Source organism: Quercus robur, chromosome 8 (assembly GCF_932294415.1).
Source record: "Quercus robur chromosome 8, dhQueRobu3.1, whole genome shotgun sequence".
NCBI lineage: Eukaryota > Viridiplantae > Streptophyta > Magnoliopsida > Fagales > Fagaceae > Quercus > Quercus robur.
In genome coordinates, this window is record NC_065541.1 from 55,232,325 (window position 1) to 55,251,065 (window position 18,741).

Consider the following 18,741-nt stretch of genomic DNA (forward strand, 5'->3'; position numbering starts at 1 on the left):
AGAATAAACCAATTTCTTAATGCATTAGTGCATCTCTCTCTCTTAATCTCTTTCTTTCTCTATGAAGGGTAATTATTTCGAATTAAGTCAATTTCCTTACAATTTCCTTATAATTCCCATCAATCCCCATTAGGAACCACCGGGTTCTTAACAGAGTCATAGACTCGAGTTGCTACAGTTAACTTGAGTTTAAAAGATTTGAGATGTTAGTTTTCTAAATAGTTTGAAAACGTTGCTAACTAACGAATTGTTAGCAAAATGATGTTATTTTGCAAAAAAAAAAATCTCATTCTCTTTATACTTCAGTCAACCCATTCATGTTGAGCTCTCCCTAGTCTCTAGTCTCTGTCTCTGTCTCTGTCTCTCTCTGGGATTACTGATTGGTTTTCAAAGACAAGGCACGTGTGGCACTGGCATCGTGGGTCCTTGCACAAAGTCCTTAATTTCTAAATGTTCCCCCAAATGTGAACTACCTTCTGCAATCCAAATGCCTATGATCTGATATAGGAGCAGATTGAAAGATAAAAGGAAAAAGGATACAAAATTATGGTTGCGTTTTGCTAATCCATAACATTTTCTTTTGCATAGGCTTACGAAATTTCAATCATCTTCCTCTCAAGTCCATACCCTTGATGATATTATCAAGAATGATTCCTACATAACTCACTGAATTGAGGGCAAGATACGTATGGATATGACAGCCGTAGTATTAATTTAACTGAGATTTGAGAGCAACCCTCTTAGAGGTAGTGGTGAGTCTAATGCAATGTTGTAATACTCAATGTAAATTAGCAAAAGTCCATGACCATGAACATGATGCTACTAATATGTTGTTTTTTGGTCAAGCAATCAAACCATCATTGGATGAAACCCAATTTAGAAATTTAATGTTTATCATTCTTCCATTTGAAATACTGTGAACCCTTCCATCTACATTCTAAGAAAATGTCATGTTTGATATTTATAGAGAAGAAAAAGAAAATGCCATGATCACGGTCAAATTATGGACAATTTTCTGGCACTGCTCTGTCATGGCAAAATTGGCAAGTCGACTTGTGGAAGTTGGCTTCCATCGCTTCCATCAGTATAGCAATTTCATACCAAATCCACTCTAGAGCATTCAGCCCCTAATCCTGGAAGTGGAAGTCATGCAACAAGTGGTTCTCTATATATAAAATAAAGTATAATACAGATGTAAGAAAAGTGACTTCAAATGCCGACTGAAACACAATGAAATTCTCTCAATGCTCCGTCAAACATAATGGGATCCCCACCAGAATCTAATGCCCCTTAAAAAATTGGGGAGCAAAATACTCTTCCAACAACTCTTTTTTACATCACGAGAAGACTGCACAGTTTGACGAAAAGCACAAGCATCACCGAACTGGTTGTATTTTTCTTTACAAGTCAGGCCTTAATTCTGTAGAAACAAAAGAAGCATTGTGCAATTTTCCCTAATATCAACACAACATTCCATTTCTAATATTGAAGAAATACAGAGGATGTAATCATATCACAATTACGAAAAAAGGGGGCAACATCCAACCTGCTGGCTTTGAGCAAAAGCATATTTCACAAAATCCTATGGCATCCAACTTTGGATCTTGAGATTATCCACTGAGAGTTCTCTTTCTGACACCAGCTTTAGTTTCTGCAAAATTTAAAAAAAAATATTGACAACTAAATTGGCTGTTCAAATATATCAGAGCTAAATCTTATTCTCATTGAGCAAGCATCCAGTTCAAGGAAAGAAAAAAGGAGCAAAAAAAGGCATGTTACTTGGTTCCCACTGAAAACTAGAGTGCAAGACTTAAGTGTGATCAATTTTGCAAATCCACTTTTGCTTAAGATGAATGTTCAAAAGCAAAAAAGCTTGAAATGTTTTTATGAAGTGAGCGTAAACAAAAATGACCATAAAGGAAGTGATTGGAGAGGCTTGGTTTTTCCAAGCAAAAGATTAGAAACCAGGAACCAGCTGGTACTTTTGGAGTCAATTCAAACTCTAAAATCATCAATGTTTCATAACTGAATGGAAAAATGTTCAACCTTATGTGCTTAAATGATCAACTGATTTACAATGTTAACTAGAGAAAAATTCTTTTAACAGAGGACAAGTTAGAGAGTATGCTTCATTCAAGTCATCGATATAGTTTCTCTCTAAATTTTCTCCGTCTTTGGCTAGATTGTAAATGGCCAATTAGGATTCTACAAATCAAATGATGCCACTCAAGGTGAAAGACCTCTAGGTAAAAGGCCATATGAGGTAATGAGAAAAAGAATGATGAATAGGCATTTTATTACCGTGATATATAGAAGCGGGTCATCAATACTAGAAGAACCCAGGACTACTTCCCTTCTGAGTTTTGTTGTGAGCTTGTGACAAACTCGTAGCTATCAGCAGTGTCAGGAAAAAATATCAGGTGAGAACCGAAATTTAACTGGAGCTCTAGAAACAAAGAGAACTTCTTTAAAAAACTTACCTCAGATCTAGTAGCCCCACCAATGATAAATACAAAAATTCGTTGGCCCATCTTCTTGAATTCGTTAGATGCAATCCTTAAACTTGAGTCACTACAAAAGGTGGCAGAAGAGTAAGAAGTTGAAATCTCAGCATTATTGAGATGAAAGTTGCAGTTCTAATCAGGGATGGACCCATGCTAGCAGAGAAGAATAAAGAAAAAAAAAAAACTCCAATAGACATCCATATAGTATTAAAAAATTATAAATACTTAAAACCGTTGTTTCAAAATATATTAAGATGCAATTATTTAACAACAAAGACAAAAATAAAAACAAAATAATATATGTTTTTTTAATACTAGGCCGGGCAGGATTTTTTTTTTTTTTTTTTTTTTTTTTTTTTTTTTTTTTTTTTTTTTTTTCGGTTGAAATAAGAGCATTCATAATGGTGGTGCTAAAATTTTTAGTTTTTAACAACTCAAAAAACTTATTTATCTATTTTACTACCTCATTTTATAATACACCCAATATCAAATGTTCTATTTTTTTTATCACTTTATTTAAAATAATATAAACAACTCACTAAAATAATAAAGGAAGCAAGAAAATTTGAGTTTTTTAATTGAAGAAGAGATATAATTTTAATATATTATATTTTATTTTTAACAACTTGTTACAGTCAATTGGTATTTATATTAGTTTACTACTGCAAAAAATTTAGCTTTAGTTTCTCTAATAACACATGATTTTTTGGTTCTTTAGTAGTAAATTTTTTTTTTTTTTTTTTTTTTGCTAAAGTACAATTACCATTGTGATCGTCTTTATTGTTTTTGTTAAGTTTTTGAGTTGAGTAGTTGTAATTTAGATGAGGCTAGTTAAATTTATTGAGGAAAATGGGGACTAGGGTTTTGGAAAGGTGCCAACTAAAAAAAGAAAAAAGAAATATATAATAACTAAAAAATAATTGGAATGGGGCCGGACTCTCTTGGCCCCCACCTGGGTCTGTCCCTGATTCTAATACGCAGGAGCAACCTCTAAACTGTTATCATCAATCATCAACCAAATGCTTTAACTAGATAAGATGTGACATATTGAACATATAACAGAAAATAGTAAAGAGCCCATGGGCTAAGATCATGTTAACTGAATGATCATACAGGTTACAGGAAGAACAGATCTAACAGATTGTCTATCTGCACTGTGCATGCTAGTCATGGACACAGCAGATTACTCCAAGAACTGGGATATATAATTGTGAAATTACCTTGAGTATCCATCATCAGAATTTCGAGGTCGTGCCCAATTCGTAGTCCGTCTTGATCTCATTGAATGGGCAGAAATTTGACTTGGCTGCATTGGTGCACTCGGGGTAGATCTCCGGGAGCCTCCTCTCTCAAGTGGACTCGGTACATTCATACATGAGTATTCATTCTTTGGTAACTCACCTTTGCCAAGATCTTCAATAAGCTCCTGAGACAAAACGATGTTATGTTAGACTGTCAATTAAAATAGAAGACCATGCAGAACATAGTAACACATGTTTATCTAGATTCCATTGCTTCTGAATCCTAATGAAAGGTAAACACGGCACAATCACAATTGAATTCCACTTGTTCAACAAAAAATTCAGTTTTGAACAGGAATAACCATTGAATCCCAATGAAAGGTAACCACCCATGTTTCATACTATATACTCTTTTTATTTTCTTCTTTTAAAATAAAATGGGTGACAGCTACTTTTATGAAAGTGGACAGTTACACAACTAGTTTATACCTTTCATATCAGCAATGCCAAACTGTCAGGCAGCAGGCTGATGATGGGTGAGCAGAAATGGTATAGTTATCAGCCAAAACGTCTATTGCCATGGTATATTTACAAAAATGATACAGCTACATGATCATGATTAGGCCATAAAAATGTACAAAAGATGTAGGAATAATAAAGTTTTTGGTCTCCCACAATACTAATCAGCATCACCATACTAGGAATACCATAACTAAAATTTGAACAAACTATATTTATGTAGTTTGATCACCAAGGGCTTAGATAGTGCTCATACAATAAATGTCATCCTGTTTCAAACTAAATAAAAATAAAAAAAGTATTGCAATGCAGCAACAGGTTTCATCAATACACTAAAGACATCAAAGAAAGCATAGCTGAACTTTTATTTAACTCTCCGTAAAATTAGGCAATGCTAAACATCTGAAGAAATTTATAGGAGAAGAAGGATACAACTCTATAAAGCCATGTAGTAAGCAACAAAAAGTGGAGAGGCTTGCATCATGTGATATGATACCTCTAGCATGGGATAAAATCGTGATAACTGCCATGTCTCTTCCTCACCAGAGCGATCCTTTCTCACTGCCTGCTTTGTCTGATAATCAAGAAAGTATATTTATCAACTGTTAGGTTTTGCATCCTTTCCCCCATCCCCCACCCAAACTTTCGTCTAGTGTACACAGGATCTTCATCAAGCATTCCAATTTTCAAAAATGTGTTTTACCTTCTGAGCATTGAACTGGAGTGAGAAGCTACCAGTTTTCTTTTTATCATCTGATGATCCCCCAAGCAATCGCATATTATTTATCACCGTCATGTCCTCACGTGGTAATCTAGCCAACTAGTTAAATAAAGGGGAAAAAAATTAATATAACTAATTGCAAAATGAAAATTTCTGTCAGCTGTACACAATAATAATAGAAAGGTGTTAAAGATGATTACTGTACTTGTAAGAAATAGGAAGATTAATGAGGCAGGGAATTTTTGGGTAAGTAAGAAAGTAAATTAAGAAAAACTGCATAAGTAACTCAAAAAAAAAAAAAAAAAAAAAAAAAACTGCATAAAAAGGAAAAAAATGATAATTGAAGGCCCAGCGAAACCAGTAACAAAAACACTTCAATCAGAAGCACTAGACTTTTGATGACATTGGAATAGTTCCTTTCACTCTTATACAGTTATACTACTACATTTGGATTAAATTAAGGATACGTTTGGATAGAACTTATTTTGCTGAAACTGAAAACTGAAAACATTGTAGCAAAATAATTTTTAAATGTGTGAATAGTGCTGTGGGACCCATTTTTAATGAAAAAGTTGATAAAAAGTGGAGTTTGTAGGTCCATGAACAGTGCACAAGTGCACTGTTCACAGTTGAAAAGTCAACAAAAATGGCTCTGAAAAAAAAAAAAAAAAAATTCTGAAAACGCGCAAAGTTGAAAACGTGAACGTGGACGTGCTATCCAAACTGCACCATATTGTCCAAAGCAAATTACCTCTTATGTGAAAATGGATCCACAAACAAAGGAATTGTACAGTACAAAATAACATTTTAAAAAAGGAATCATTAAAAATATATATGTGACCCATTCAAAAAAAAATAGTGTGTGGAATCAATAGAAGAAAATATTTGAATCTGATTAGATTTAGGTGCAGTTTGGATAGCACGTCCACGTACACGTTTTCAACTTTGCGCGTTTTCATATATATATATATATATATATATTTTTTTTTTTTTTTTCCAGAGCCGGTTTTGTTAACTTTTCAACTGTGAACCCACAAACTTCACTTTTTATCAACTTTTTCATTAAAAATAAGTCTCACAGCATTATTCACACATTTAAAAATTATTTTGCTACAGTGTTTTCAGTTTTCAGTTTCAGCAAAATAAGTTCTATCCGAACAGACCCTATATATATATATATATATATATAAAGGATATGATTCAATCTCAAACCCATTTGAATGTAGCAGATAACACTAACAGTGGGGCCTGACAATTGATGTATATTCGAATCATAGGAGCTAGTACTCGGTGATATGCTCATATTGTTTCATAAGTTGAGCAGTGTTAATCGTGATACACACTCATATCAAAATTGTTTGATATATAACTATATTTTTTCTTTTTACCTGTTGCAAATCATAGTTATAAAAGAATTGGTAAGTATAACTGTATAAAGTATCTCCTAATAGTATGAAAAGACATTTGGAACATATTTAAATTTTAAAGCAACTAATTTATTTTCATTGTGAACTAATGTAGGACAAGGTGAGTATTAATTTTTACCATTTGTATATTTTTTAATTTTTATATAATTTTCTTAATTTTAGGATATAGGATTTATTTACTTAATTTTAGGTGTTTTTAAGGGTTTGTTGTTCAAAATAGAGTCCTATGATGGCATTGTATCAATTAGGATATGTTTAGGAATATTTTTACTTGAAAATAAGTTTTCTAAAGCCTTTAAATAGGATTGCAATATGTAAAACAAAAATAAATTTAGAATATCAATAATATTTTTAGAGAGGTTTTTCTCCTTTTTTTTGGGTGGATTACAGAGTTTTTCCTTATGGATTCATAGACCCTTTATGGATTTAAGGGTTTTGTTAAGCTAAATGAGATCTAGCCCTGTTTCACGTTTCCATCTTGAGTCATGAACAATGAGAAAAAACATGCCATTGAGCCCATATCCTCTCTTGTTTCTTAACAATTAGGAACTTGGGAAGATGACCTATACTTTATCCTTGCTCAAAAAAATGAAGACTAAAATTTGGGAAAGAATAACATATCTTTTTTACTGCTTCTACTAGTGTTACTTTAGGTCTTCATCTACCTTTCTTTGTTCTCTTGACTTGAACCAAATCACTTTTCCTCATCAGTTCATTAATTGTTCTTTGCATATAACCAAACTATCTCAAACGATTTTCCCTCATATTTTCATTAATAGGAGACACTCGTATCTTTAACAAATTTCTTCATTTTGTAGCTTATCTTTGCATGTGTTTCCACTTATCTATTTTAATATTCTCATTTCAGCAATGCTCATTTTATGGACATGTTGCTTCTTGATAGTCAAACATTCAATAACATATATCATAATTGGTCTTATAGCAATTTTTTAAAAACTTTCCTTTAACTTAAATAGGTATTCTATGATCATACAACACTTTTGATGTAATTTTCCAAATAATCAACCCTATTCTTATCTTACAATTCACATATTCCTTGATCTCTCATATTTTTATGAATTATTGATCCAAGATATTGAAATCACTTACTATTTGGAATCTCAAGAACATCAAATTTTACTACCTCTCCATCTTTGTTTCTCCTTGTATTAGACTTATACTCCATGTACCTAAGACTTTTTTATTCTAATGCATCCCTCTAGATTCCTAAATTGGTGTCAACTCCATGTTTAGTTTCATCAACTAAAACTATATCATCTACAAAAAAACATATAAAAAGGACTTCATCTTGCATCGGTCTAGTAAGTTCATCCATAACTAGTGCAAAGAGATATGAAATATGAACTCAAAGTTGATTCTTGATGCAAACCTATTGTGATAGGAAATTCACTTGTCCTCCACTCAGCAATAGAGGTAAGCTCATGGAACCTAAGGTCAAATCAGTGCATTACATTAAAATTATCCTTAATGAGAAGCTTAAAATCAAATTTAAGGATCCTCAAAATGAACTTCCTTTTTTACTATTACATTGCATTCAATTGCAACACTACAATCAACTCATGGCAATACTGCAGATCTTAAAAAGAAGTAATTTCAGATCTTTTTATTTTTGATAAGCAGAAGTAATTTCAGATCTTAGAATGAAAAGTAACTTCTTCAGGTGAAATGGAGATGCAGATAAAATAATCAACTAAAATCAGCTTCAAAAATCATAACAATCATTGGTCCAGGTTTACTTCATCAGCTGCATTTTTTTTTTTAATAGATTCTCCTCGACGGAAAAAAAAAAAATTATGTATCTATAAAAATCCAAGAATTGGAATTCTGTGGCTACCTGCATTAGCTTTGAAGCTTTATCACCCTCAAACTTCTCAGGATAGACAGATGCATAAATCATCAACAAACGCAACTTATTTTCAGGAGTTGCATCCTGCATTAAAAAAGTCAACAAGAATAGATATTAGCAAGTATTTAGAACAAAGGAACATCCCTTTTTTCAGCAACATGGGCTTAGTACATTACCTGTTTTGTCCTCAGAAAATTGATAACATCCTTGGCTCCTGCATCTCCAAAAACTAGATCCTGTTCCAGCTGCCCAAGTTCTCGCAGTCCCATTTCTCTGATAACTCTGTTAACTTTTCCAGCAATCTATAATGAAATAATCAAGTAAAACAATCAAAATGGAAGAAACATGATCCGATACTCTAACAACTCCTTATAATCCTAACTTTGATATTTATCTCTGACCGTACTTTTCAGACCAAACTTTCAGATGACAGTTCTATTCCTAATTCTAAAGTCCAGTTTTGGAGATAAAACTTCAAGAAAATTTAATAGAATTGCATGTCTGCTCTCACTTATGCATAAGAGCCTTTTGACCCTTTTTTTTTTTGGGGGGGGGGGGGGGGTGGTAAATACTTGAAAATTTACAGTGTTTAAAATGCCTTGACTCCAAATATACAACAATGAAACAATTAAAGATTTTGCTATAAATCTTTTTCTTTTTTCTCTTGGTTCAAGACTACAGTAGTTGTTCTAATAATTTTGCAGCATTGTGAACTTTCTTAAACACCCAAAAGAATTGGAAAAAAAGAAAAGAAAGGGAAAAAAATCACTCAGATTGCATCTGGATGAATAAAGTACTCATATTTCTCCTTGAAGTAAATGCCAACATGTTTCATCCAACAAGGAATACAAAATTTGATGAAGGAAGAAAACAAACCTCCACATGGAGAGAAATCTTCTCAACTTGTTCAGTGTACTGTGGCAAAGCTTGAACCATTTTTTGCAAGTCTCGTGTAGATATTTCGCTTCCATCTCTAGATAAAATCAAAGAATGTCATAAGTGATTGAAGCTAAGTGCAAAGCTGCATGATGAAATTTTTTTAAAAAACTCTTGACACCAGGTATTTTTCCCTCCTTGGTTTGAATCCTAATTAATTTCTAATGAACTCAGCAAGTCCCATGTACATAGTCATGAGAAGTAGTAAAATCTGTATAAATTGCATTTCAAATATCATAAATCTAAAGAATGGTTAGAAAATCAGAAAAATTCAAGTCATACTTCACAAAGCCCTGGAAAAGAAAATCAGCACCTAAATCATGGCTAAACTCAACCTAGCCTGCTCCACATACCATAGACATCTACCCTTCATTTTGTGGGTGCGTGTGTGTTCCATGTTCCTCACTTCTCACATACCTGATAGTGATCAGATGCATTTTGATCACCTCTTAACTGCATAACCTTTTCCCTAAGTTCTATGCCCTCTTTATAATACTTAAACAATTACCTAAAGGATCCTACCATTAATGAAACTAACACAGCAACTTATCTGACGCAGGGCAACCAGAACAAAATTAAACAACATGAAATAAAGATAGGAATCTAGGAGTCAGCACCTAGACTTGCTTGGAGTCGGGAGTCGGCACCAGACCAAAGAAACCAAAAGGCAACTTTTCATTCATCTCTAAAAGTTCTCCAAAAGGAGAACAATACTTTGCTTATATAGGAAAACTAAACCCTAGTTCTAATTGGCTTAGGAAACCCTAATTGCCTTATTATAAAAATAACCTTGCTTCCAAATATTAAAATACTAATAGCTTAATAAACTACTAGAGCTTAGAACATAAAAATACTATTGACTTGAAAAAATAAATAATACTAAACTAAAATAAAAGTCTTCTTGTGTCTTCTGCATCACTATCTCTTACATAAGTCCTCATCAAATTTGTAAATTATATATTCTATCCTGGGTTTACTTATTTTACAATCCCAAATACCATATCCTTCCACACTTTTCATTATATTCCACAATATATTTAACTCTTGAAAGAGAACAACCTTTGTAATCAAAACACAACTAGACCCTTATTAATGTTAATTTTTCACTCACAAGCAAGAAGGTTACCAATTTACTAGATAGTGACTTTTGACTTAAATGCTTCATTTTTATTTGACAAGTAACTTAAAATGCCACTTTTTTATTATTATTATTGACAATTAGATGCATCCTGTGGCTCTTGAACCACAACATAACCATCGACCTTACTCCTACAAGGGAATGAGGTGCCATTTGAGCTAAATCTCATTGAGAACTTAAATGCATAACTATAACAAGCATCAATTTCATTTTCTATCCCCAAGATATGTTCTATCATTAATGACTATCTCTTGTCGCCGCGAAGATTTTATTTTCATGGTTCTTTGTTGTCTAGATTGACATATTCAATTTCACAACACAACGTTGACTCTCAGATGGAGGAGAATTCAGTTCTGAAATAGCAGAAGATCTGTGTCCTATTGGACATCTGCCATGGTATTGCTTAGAGAAAAAAGAATTTTAAAATAGTGAAATAAACAGTGATAATGTATTAAAACTTTAACATTAACACTAATAAGCTAAAACGTTGTAACATGCAAAGTTCAACATCAAAAAGCCAAAAAATCAAATAGTACAAATCCAAGCCTGCACCAACCTTCCACTCTGTTGGATTTGTGCAGCTTTGTTCTTCGATACGAAGTTGCTCATCTTCTCATGCAAACGTTCACTAGCCTGATACGCCAGTTAGTGGAAAAAAGAATTCATGCAATATATCAAAAAGAAAGACTATAAAGTTGACCTTTTATAATTTATAATCAAGGTGGATAGAAAAATTAAATTTCTTTATAACTTTAATGAATAAAAGATGATTTTTGGAATTCCGGACAAAACTAGGTTATTTAGATATTTATTAGTTAAGAAATTGAACCATAAAAAATTTAAACTGAGTGTTGTACATATCAAAGAAAAGGTAAAGGGGTGATGAAAACAAAAGAGTAAAAAAAAGGTTTAATGGTATCTTAAAAGAGGAACCTAGTTGAGACTTTGACTTATATAAACAGAAATAAAAGGAGTAATAGTTTCTGAAAGAAAAAATAATCTTAATATTCTAGGATTTAAAGGAAAAAAAAAAGGCAATTAAATATAATAATTCATTAAATATTTAAAATAAGCACAGTTTTTTATTCCTATAAATAATAGTCATAAGAAAACTTTCTGAAAAAATGTTTATTATAATTATGAGAATTATTAATTAAATGTGGAAAGAAGTCTGCTCCTTAAAAATTATTTATTATAATAATAAATAAATAAAAATTATAAGGGGTTCAACTGTATATGCATTAGACATACATCTGCTATGTGTGCATGGCGAAGCTCAAGCCAGACTGGATCATGGTCCTCCAAAAGGACCTCTTTTCTTTCAGTTTGACCATCTTTTTTGCTGGGAACCTAATATGAAATATATGCTATCCATTAAAATAAAAAATAAAAAGACAAAAAGAGGGAAGGGGGGGGGGGGGGGGGGGGGAATGAAAAGGCAAACATAATGGGGAAAAAAAACAAAAACAACATGAAGACTTACCTCATATGCATATTTATTTCCATCCATATCCAATAAATCATGACACATAGCATCATAAGTCCATTCATGTATGACAGGAGCAATCTATACATGTAAGTTCAACACGCTCAATAAAATCAAACTAAAAGAGCATACCAAAATAATGTCATAACAAGAGAATTAATATAACCTGATCAACTGATCTATCCAAGATTAGCAGCTCGCATGTTTCAGTCTGTGGAAAGTTGGGAATGGAAGTTTTATACTTCAAAATACAGTTCCAAACTGCAGTAGCAAGCTTTGTAGGAACTAAATCACGAAATGCTGCTGCTGTAGAGTCATCAGGTGTCTTGGCAGCTCGATATCGTACAAATGGCAGCTCCTGAGAAAATGCAAAGGTATGTTGAAAATTCCATAGCAAATAAAGAAGAGCACTGAATTGATTATCAAGGAGTTAATGTTTCCACATATAAAAAATATGATGAATTCAAATATTCAACTGTCAATGCCTACTCCAAAAAATAAGTTTCAGTGCCTAATTTCATGCTAAAGCTATGCATTAATCCATGTATCTTTAACTTAAAGGTCTAACACAGCCAGACCCAAGCCCATGTAATGAGTGCGGTCCCAGGTTTGCCAACCTGCATAAACTCATAATTCAATTCATTCTAAACATGAATCCAAGGTTTCCTCCTGCATAAACCCATTGCTCAATTCCTTAACATGAATCCAAGAGGTAATGACTCCAACCACCTAAAAATAGTTTTGCTAAGGCTTTCTTTTGTTCTATTAATCCTAGTTAAACCAAACTGAATTGTTTAACCACCATTGCAGACTTTACACATGGCCAAAAAGATAGAAACATGGTCATTCTAGTCATCCTCTTCTGGAAAATTCAACCAAAAAGAGAAGACTCTTAACATATGCACTAAACTCCAATAAAACACTGAGCTCACTGTTATCATTATTTATTAAGAGCTTCTTAAACATATGCATATGAGTGATAAATTCGATGTTGAACATGACTGAATCAGAAGATACAAATTCAATAATGAGAAAGAGAGGAGCAGAGAATATAATTCAACTTGCTTGATCAAACCAAGGACAACAAAAATAAAGCAACAAATGGTTGAGTGAAAATCTGTAAGGGATATTGAAGACTAATGCAAAAGGATGGTACTAAAGATTAGTTGCATGCAATATCAGTGCATTTGTGGTAACTAAAAACTTAGTACTGGAGTAGATCACAAGCAGAAATGCAATCAGAAATATAAGAGTATTTTTTTATTGGACAAAGTTTGGCTCCAAACATGTTTGGGGCTATCTTTTCCAACCCATTACATGGCAAATTATAAGACTATCCACATGTATTATTTAAACAAACCACATGGCTCGTTAAAAAACCATGTCACTAAAACTACACATGGATGATCTATTCAATTACCACATAATAGGTTGGAGCAAGATAGCTCCAAATATGTTTAAAGCCAAACATTTTCCTTTTTTATTTACCACTAAGGAAAAAGTTTGGCTCCAAACATGTTTGAGGCTATCCTTTTACTATTAGAAATATATGGTTAAATGATTAAATTTACCATATCCCAATAACTTAAACTTTTGGGGCAATCGGTAGTTTAATATGGTATCAGAGCATGAGATCCTAAGTTTGATTCTTATCTCCTCCACTCTACCTTCCATTTAAAATTCTCATATGTTGGGCCTCACCTATTAAAAGGTAGTTTCAGCCCACACGTGAGGGGGGGAGTGTTAGAAATATGTGGTTAAATGATTAAATTTACCATATCCCACTAGTTTAAACTTTTGGGACAATTGATAGTTTAACATTTACAACCCACTATGTGGCAATAGAATGGAGCATTCATGTGTAATTTTAGTTCTTGACTTTGTTAATGAGTCATGTGACTTGTTTAAATAATTCACATGAAGTCTTATAAGTCAACACGTGATGGGTTGGAAAAGATGGCTCTAAACATGCTTAGAACCAATTTCCTTTTTTACAATTATTGGTGATTTAATAAATGGTGGCCACATGTAATACATAAGCTTACTTTGAATATGAGTAATCACAAGAAAGAACATTTTTAGGATAAGATTCATACCTTCAATGAAGCAAAAACTGTAGAAATTCGAGTTGCCATCGTATTCAAACAAGCATCAAACTTTCGAGGGTTATCAATATCACCGAAAAGTTCCTCCAATGCTCTTTCATGATCAGTGACAAAAGCCTGCATTTAAGGGAAATTGCTTAATTAAGATTTTTTTTTTTTTTAATTTCTTTTAAATAGCTTAAAAAAAAAAAAAGTAAAAATCAATATTGTTGGGATGCTCAGCAGTAACTATAATCTTAAATGTCATTGCCTACAGAGCACTTAGGGTAGCCAAATGCAGGAGTGTCTGTAGCCAAATGTACCTCACAATTTACATACATATTTTGTAAATTTCACTTATATTTAAGCATTTCAAAGCAAAGCCCGGCTCCAATGTCTCAGAATCACCAGCTAATGAGACTTCAGCTTATGCTAATTACAATCATGATTAAACATTTTTGACTATTCATTAAAGAAAGTCTTCTAACTTGAGGACCATCTGTCACCATGCCTACACTCTGCAAACCTCAATACATTATATGCAATGATGTGGTGAGGAGAACATAAACACAACACAAATTATATTATGGAAGTGTTTTAGAAAAAAATTCCAGCAATAACACAAGATTACAGTCAGGAGAAGAAAATATAACCCAATTTTCTGAAGTATAATCCAGAAAGATAATTCTGGACAAATTCACCAAAGTTGTGCAAATAGGAACTTCTCATATAAATAATATTTTCTTCATAGTATATTCATAAGTTGAGTACAAGAAGATGGTGTTTGCAACAATGGAGATCTAAAACTAAACAGAATAGTTGATTCCCTAAAATTAATATGAGGCACATTGATCAAAATAGCATCAGGAGAACTGAAAGAAGGTATTGTCAACAAATACCTGATTGTCTATGGGAAAGTACTCCAAATTCATCTGCATAAACAAAGAAAAAAAGATTGCGCACAATATAATTAAAAGGGAAAACTACCAAACTTCTAACAAGAATCAATAAAATAACAATGAAGATCTAGACCTCTCTCAGTGCACGTATGCGAGGTAAGACACTTGTATCACTCTTGATGTGATTCACAAATTCCATTGGGACTGGTGAACTGAAAAATACAAATGCCCTGGAACCCAACAAGCAGGAAAGGAAAGAAAAAACAAAACAATGATCACAACAACGCTGGCTGAAATTCTAAAAAGAAATATAAACTAGAATTTTCAGAAAGCAGTATCCTTTGCATACTTCTTGTATAAAGGCTCCCTTCCAGACATGTCAGACAAAAACATAACTACACTGCATGCTAGCAAAAAGACAGGGTTAAAATGGATCCATCTTATCAATTTTGTGCATTAAATTCCAAAATTCATAAGCAAATGCAAGATAAGCATAAACTGTGGATATATCCATATAAAAAAAAACTAAAAGGGAATTGGTAGAAAAATCAAACTGACAAGTAGGCATACGAGGTATTAGTAAATTAGTTGAAAATTTACCAAGCCCAGAAATTTTCGTTTCAGTAAATGCATGGAACTACATAGCAAAATGCTAGATAGTTTTCAACAAAAAACATATTTGATGAACACCTGATTGGTAACTCTAAAGTTCCAAACATCAAGTGACATTTCTCTTTCTCGATCTGAAAGAGAGGATCCCTGCATATTTATCATAGAGCCCCTGCTTGACTTTTCTTAACAATATACATCGAGTATGAGAATTAGATGATTTTAAATCTTTGTGCTATCTGCTAGTTAATTTTGGTAGTATGATAGTGCAATTATAGCGGCAGCAACATGTAGCTCAAAATGTATGATTAATGTTACAAACAAGGACCAACATGAGTGCAACATTAATGATTGTGTATGTTAAAGAATGTATATAAGCATTTTCTCTTGAAGGAAACAAATATGACTCATAACTAACCAAAAGAAACAGAAGAAGAAGAATTTACTTTTCTTTTGACGGCTGGATGAAATAAATAGCATCCATGGATGGCAGTGGTTGCCTTCTCCGGAAAAGGTCTTCGACCACTACAATGAAAGAAGATCTCTAGAAGTTACAAAGCCAATAACCAGCATCGATGAACCACATTACGCAGTTGTTTGGTGCAATTGTTGAAGTGGGTTTCAAGATGATGACATGCATAAATTTTTTCAATTACAAAGTTACTCATTCTCCTAATAAGACTTAATCCCATGACCTCACCCTCCACCCAGTAAGTTAACATTATCAATAACCAGTGTTGAAGAACAAATTATGAAGTTGTTTGGAACCATTGTTGAAGTGAATTTCAAAATGATGCCATGAATAATGATGAATGCATTTTGGAGATGACAAGGACCACATTACAAACACACTCAGTGAGACTCAATCCCAAGACCTCAATTTCCACCCCATTTTTATTGATGAGAAAGTGCCATTTAAGTAGAGCCCAATAGCAAAATGATGACATGCATTATTTTTTTTAATGGTAAGTTACACACGTACCAAGTGGGTCTTGAACCCATAACCTGACATTCAATCCCACTATTATGGAAAAATGAAGTACTGAGTTGAGCTAAAGCTCATTGGCGATGACATGCATCAAATCAAAATGAAAAGGACCACAAATTGAAAGCTTATAGGTAAAAATACATTTAAAGCATCATGATGGAACTCTTTGAGTGTGAAACATGGAATATCAGAGTTTGCATTCAGCCAATGTCGAATGCAACAAGAAACGTGTCAAAAAAAAAAAAGCTTAATCCACAAATGCAAAAGCAAAAATTTACAAAGAAAAATATATTTTGATACTTACATGAAACTCCTTGGTCTGTGATGTCTGCCATTTTACATGAGTGAGACATGACTTTCACCGTAACTTTATCCATGATGAGAACCTACAGAAAAATCACTTGTTTGAATAAAATAAACTGTCATGGTCAACTCCACAATCATAAAAACCACACAAAGTGCTATCCATGTATTCAGAATAAAAAAAATGAGGACAAGTCAAGTACTGGTCTGACATCATAGTATGGATGCTTGTAGTTGTAGGTATTAGGTAAAGGCAGCAGCAAATGTCAATGAGATTCCAAAAGAGAAGCAGCTAAGGTCTAAACAGTAAAAACTCTTTACTTTACTTTATCTTTCTTTTTTTCCTTTCATTTTTATAACTAATTTAGAGCATGTTTGAATATGTTGAGGCGTACTATTAGAATTATAGTTCAATAATTAAAAATTCACCAATTTCTAACAGCTTAAGTTTTTGGGATGATATAATTTATCACTTTTTATTGCCACAACGCGGATAATCCTAGCTTCATTTAGTGAGACAACATCCATAGAGAACAAATCAAGTTCTGCTATAGAGTAATTAAAATCATGTGTGAGTATTTTTTTCTCTCTCTCTCTAGCATAACACTATTAGTAAACAACCAAAAAACCAAGCTTCTTCTACAATAGCGATTCGTTATTGGCCAGTTTGAATAATGGGGAGGGAGCGAGAGTAGAGTAGAGTTGACCCGGAATTACCCTGACCATCCAAACTGACCCTATTAGTAACACAGAAAATCTTTAACAAGACAACATAAATGAAAACACACACACACTGAGCGCACCTTCCATGTTGACTTTGAATCCCCAGTTCTAGTTGATCCAAGCATTTCATTCAACAAACCTGAAAAACCCCCCATAAAAAAAAATTGGTAAACGACTACCGTTTAGCTAAGTTACACAAATGACAGAAATATTTCCGTCGCTTCATTCAGCTCTTTTTAGCTCTAATCAAAACGACTACAAGTTTCTGCAGTTTTCTATTCCCACTAAACGACTAATATTTCTTCTAAACGACAATAAAAGAAGTTTTAAAATATTACCATTCTCGTTTCAGTTATTGTCAACTTTTATTGACAAAGCTTCAACGTCGGTTGAACTTGTAATAACGCAATAATAATATAATATCCTAAAATTCGGAATTTTTTTTTTTTTTCAAAATTTTCTCGGCAACCAAACGGAGTTTAGGATGAACCTGAATTCCGGAAAGTTTTTAGTTTCATATATCCTAAACCTCCATTCGGTTGTAAGAAAAAGAAGGAAAAGCTCAAACTATTGACTCAGATTTTACGCTTAAATTTTGATTCCCTTTCTCTTCCTACATTTCCTCAGGAAACAAACGGAAAACGAACCGGAATCCAAAAACAAAATTCTAAACAGAAAGAGAGAGCTTACGATCACGGCTAATTTGGCGGAAGCCTTTGTACTCTGTGGCTCCGCCATGAGAGGACGAATCGGAATCCGAGAATGACATTGTCGCTGCAGCAGATTTGGATTAAAAAAAAAAAAACACGCAGATTCAAAGAATGGAATCCCAAATACAGAGAGAGAGAGAGCTGTGCGCGTGTTTGCTAAACGAGAAAAGTTTGTTATATTTGCGTGGGAACGTGTAATTTGGAACGTGAAGGTCGTTAACGTTTCAGGGACAAGCAAAGATGCCTCCAAATTTTTTTATTTATACATCTCCATACGGCGTCGTTTTAACACTTTAGGGTGTGTTTTATGACGAATATGCCCTCCAGAAGTTCTACGTTGATAACATTTTTACAACAAATCATAAGTGGTTAATTGGTTGTTATTGGTTATAATTTGAATCTACCACTGAAATTATTTTTCTACCTTATCAATAACAACCTGTCACATAAAATTTGTTGTGAAAATATTGTAGATATAATATTTCTCATATGCCCTCTCACCCTTAATAACCGTCTATGGACTCTTAACAAAGATGGTAAGAACCTAGCCTCATGCATGTGCCACTTACAATACATGATGCTTGAA

The 18,741-nt window shown here is 33.1% G+C and overlaps 1 protein-coding gene across 1 annotated transcript; it reads right to left on the bottom strand.

Annotated features, from left to right (window-relative positions):
• Positions 1-1,146: 1,146 nt before the first annotated feature.
• LOC126697105 (protein transport Sec1a-like) lies at positions 1,147-18,365 on the bottom strand. Its single transcript, XM_050393949.1, has 22 exons — positions 18,136-18,365; positions 17,526-17,584; positions 16,724-16,805; positions 15,878-15,956; positions 15,172-15,222; positions 14,956-15,052; positions 14,823-14,855; positions 13,936-14,061; positions 12,006-12,197; positions 11,837-11,920; positions 11,605-11,703; positions 10,910-10,986; positions 9,156-9,252; positions 8,456-8,581; positions 8,268-8,363; positions 4,968-5,084; positions 4,761-4,838; positions 3,725-3,930; positions 2,481-2,571; positions 2,302-2,391; positions 1,547-1,651; positions 1,147-1,420 (listed from the first exon to the last, which is right to left on the bottom strand). Exons 1-21 carry the CDS (start codon positions 18,212-18,214, stop codon positions 1,583-1,585), a joined length of 2,028 nt encoding a protein of 675 aa, XP_050249906.1. The 5' UTR covers positions 18,215-18,365; the 3' UTR covers positions 1,147-1,420; positions 1,547-1,582.
• Positions 18,366-18,741: the final 376 nt, after the last annotated feature.

What these genes read in the sequence shown, in the direction of transcription:
- LOC126697105 (XM_050393949.1), bottom strand. Translation starts at nt 18,214, where the DNA reads ATGTCATTCTCGGATTCCGATTCGTCCTCTCATGGCGGAGCCACAGAG. An exon ending in ATCCAGCCGTCAAAAGAAAA is followed by an intron (nt 15,223 to 15,877) that starts GTAAATTCTTCT and finishes GCTAGCATGCAG; the next exon opens with TGTAGTTATGTTTTTGTCTG. An exon ending in TGGATAGATCAGTTGATCAG is followed by an intron (nt 11,921 to 12,005) that starts GTTATATTAATT and finishes TTACATGTATAG; the next exon opens with ATTGCTCCTGTCATACATGA.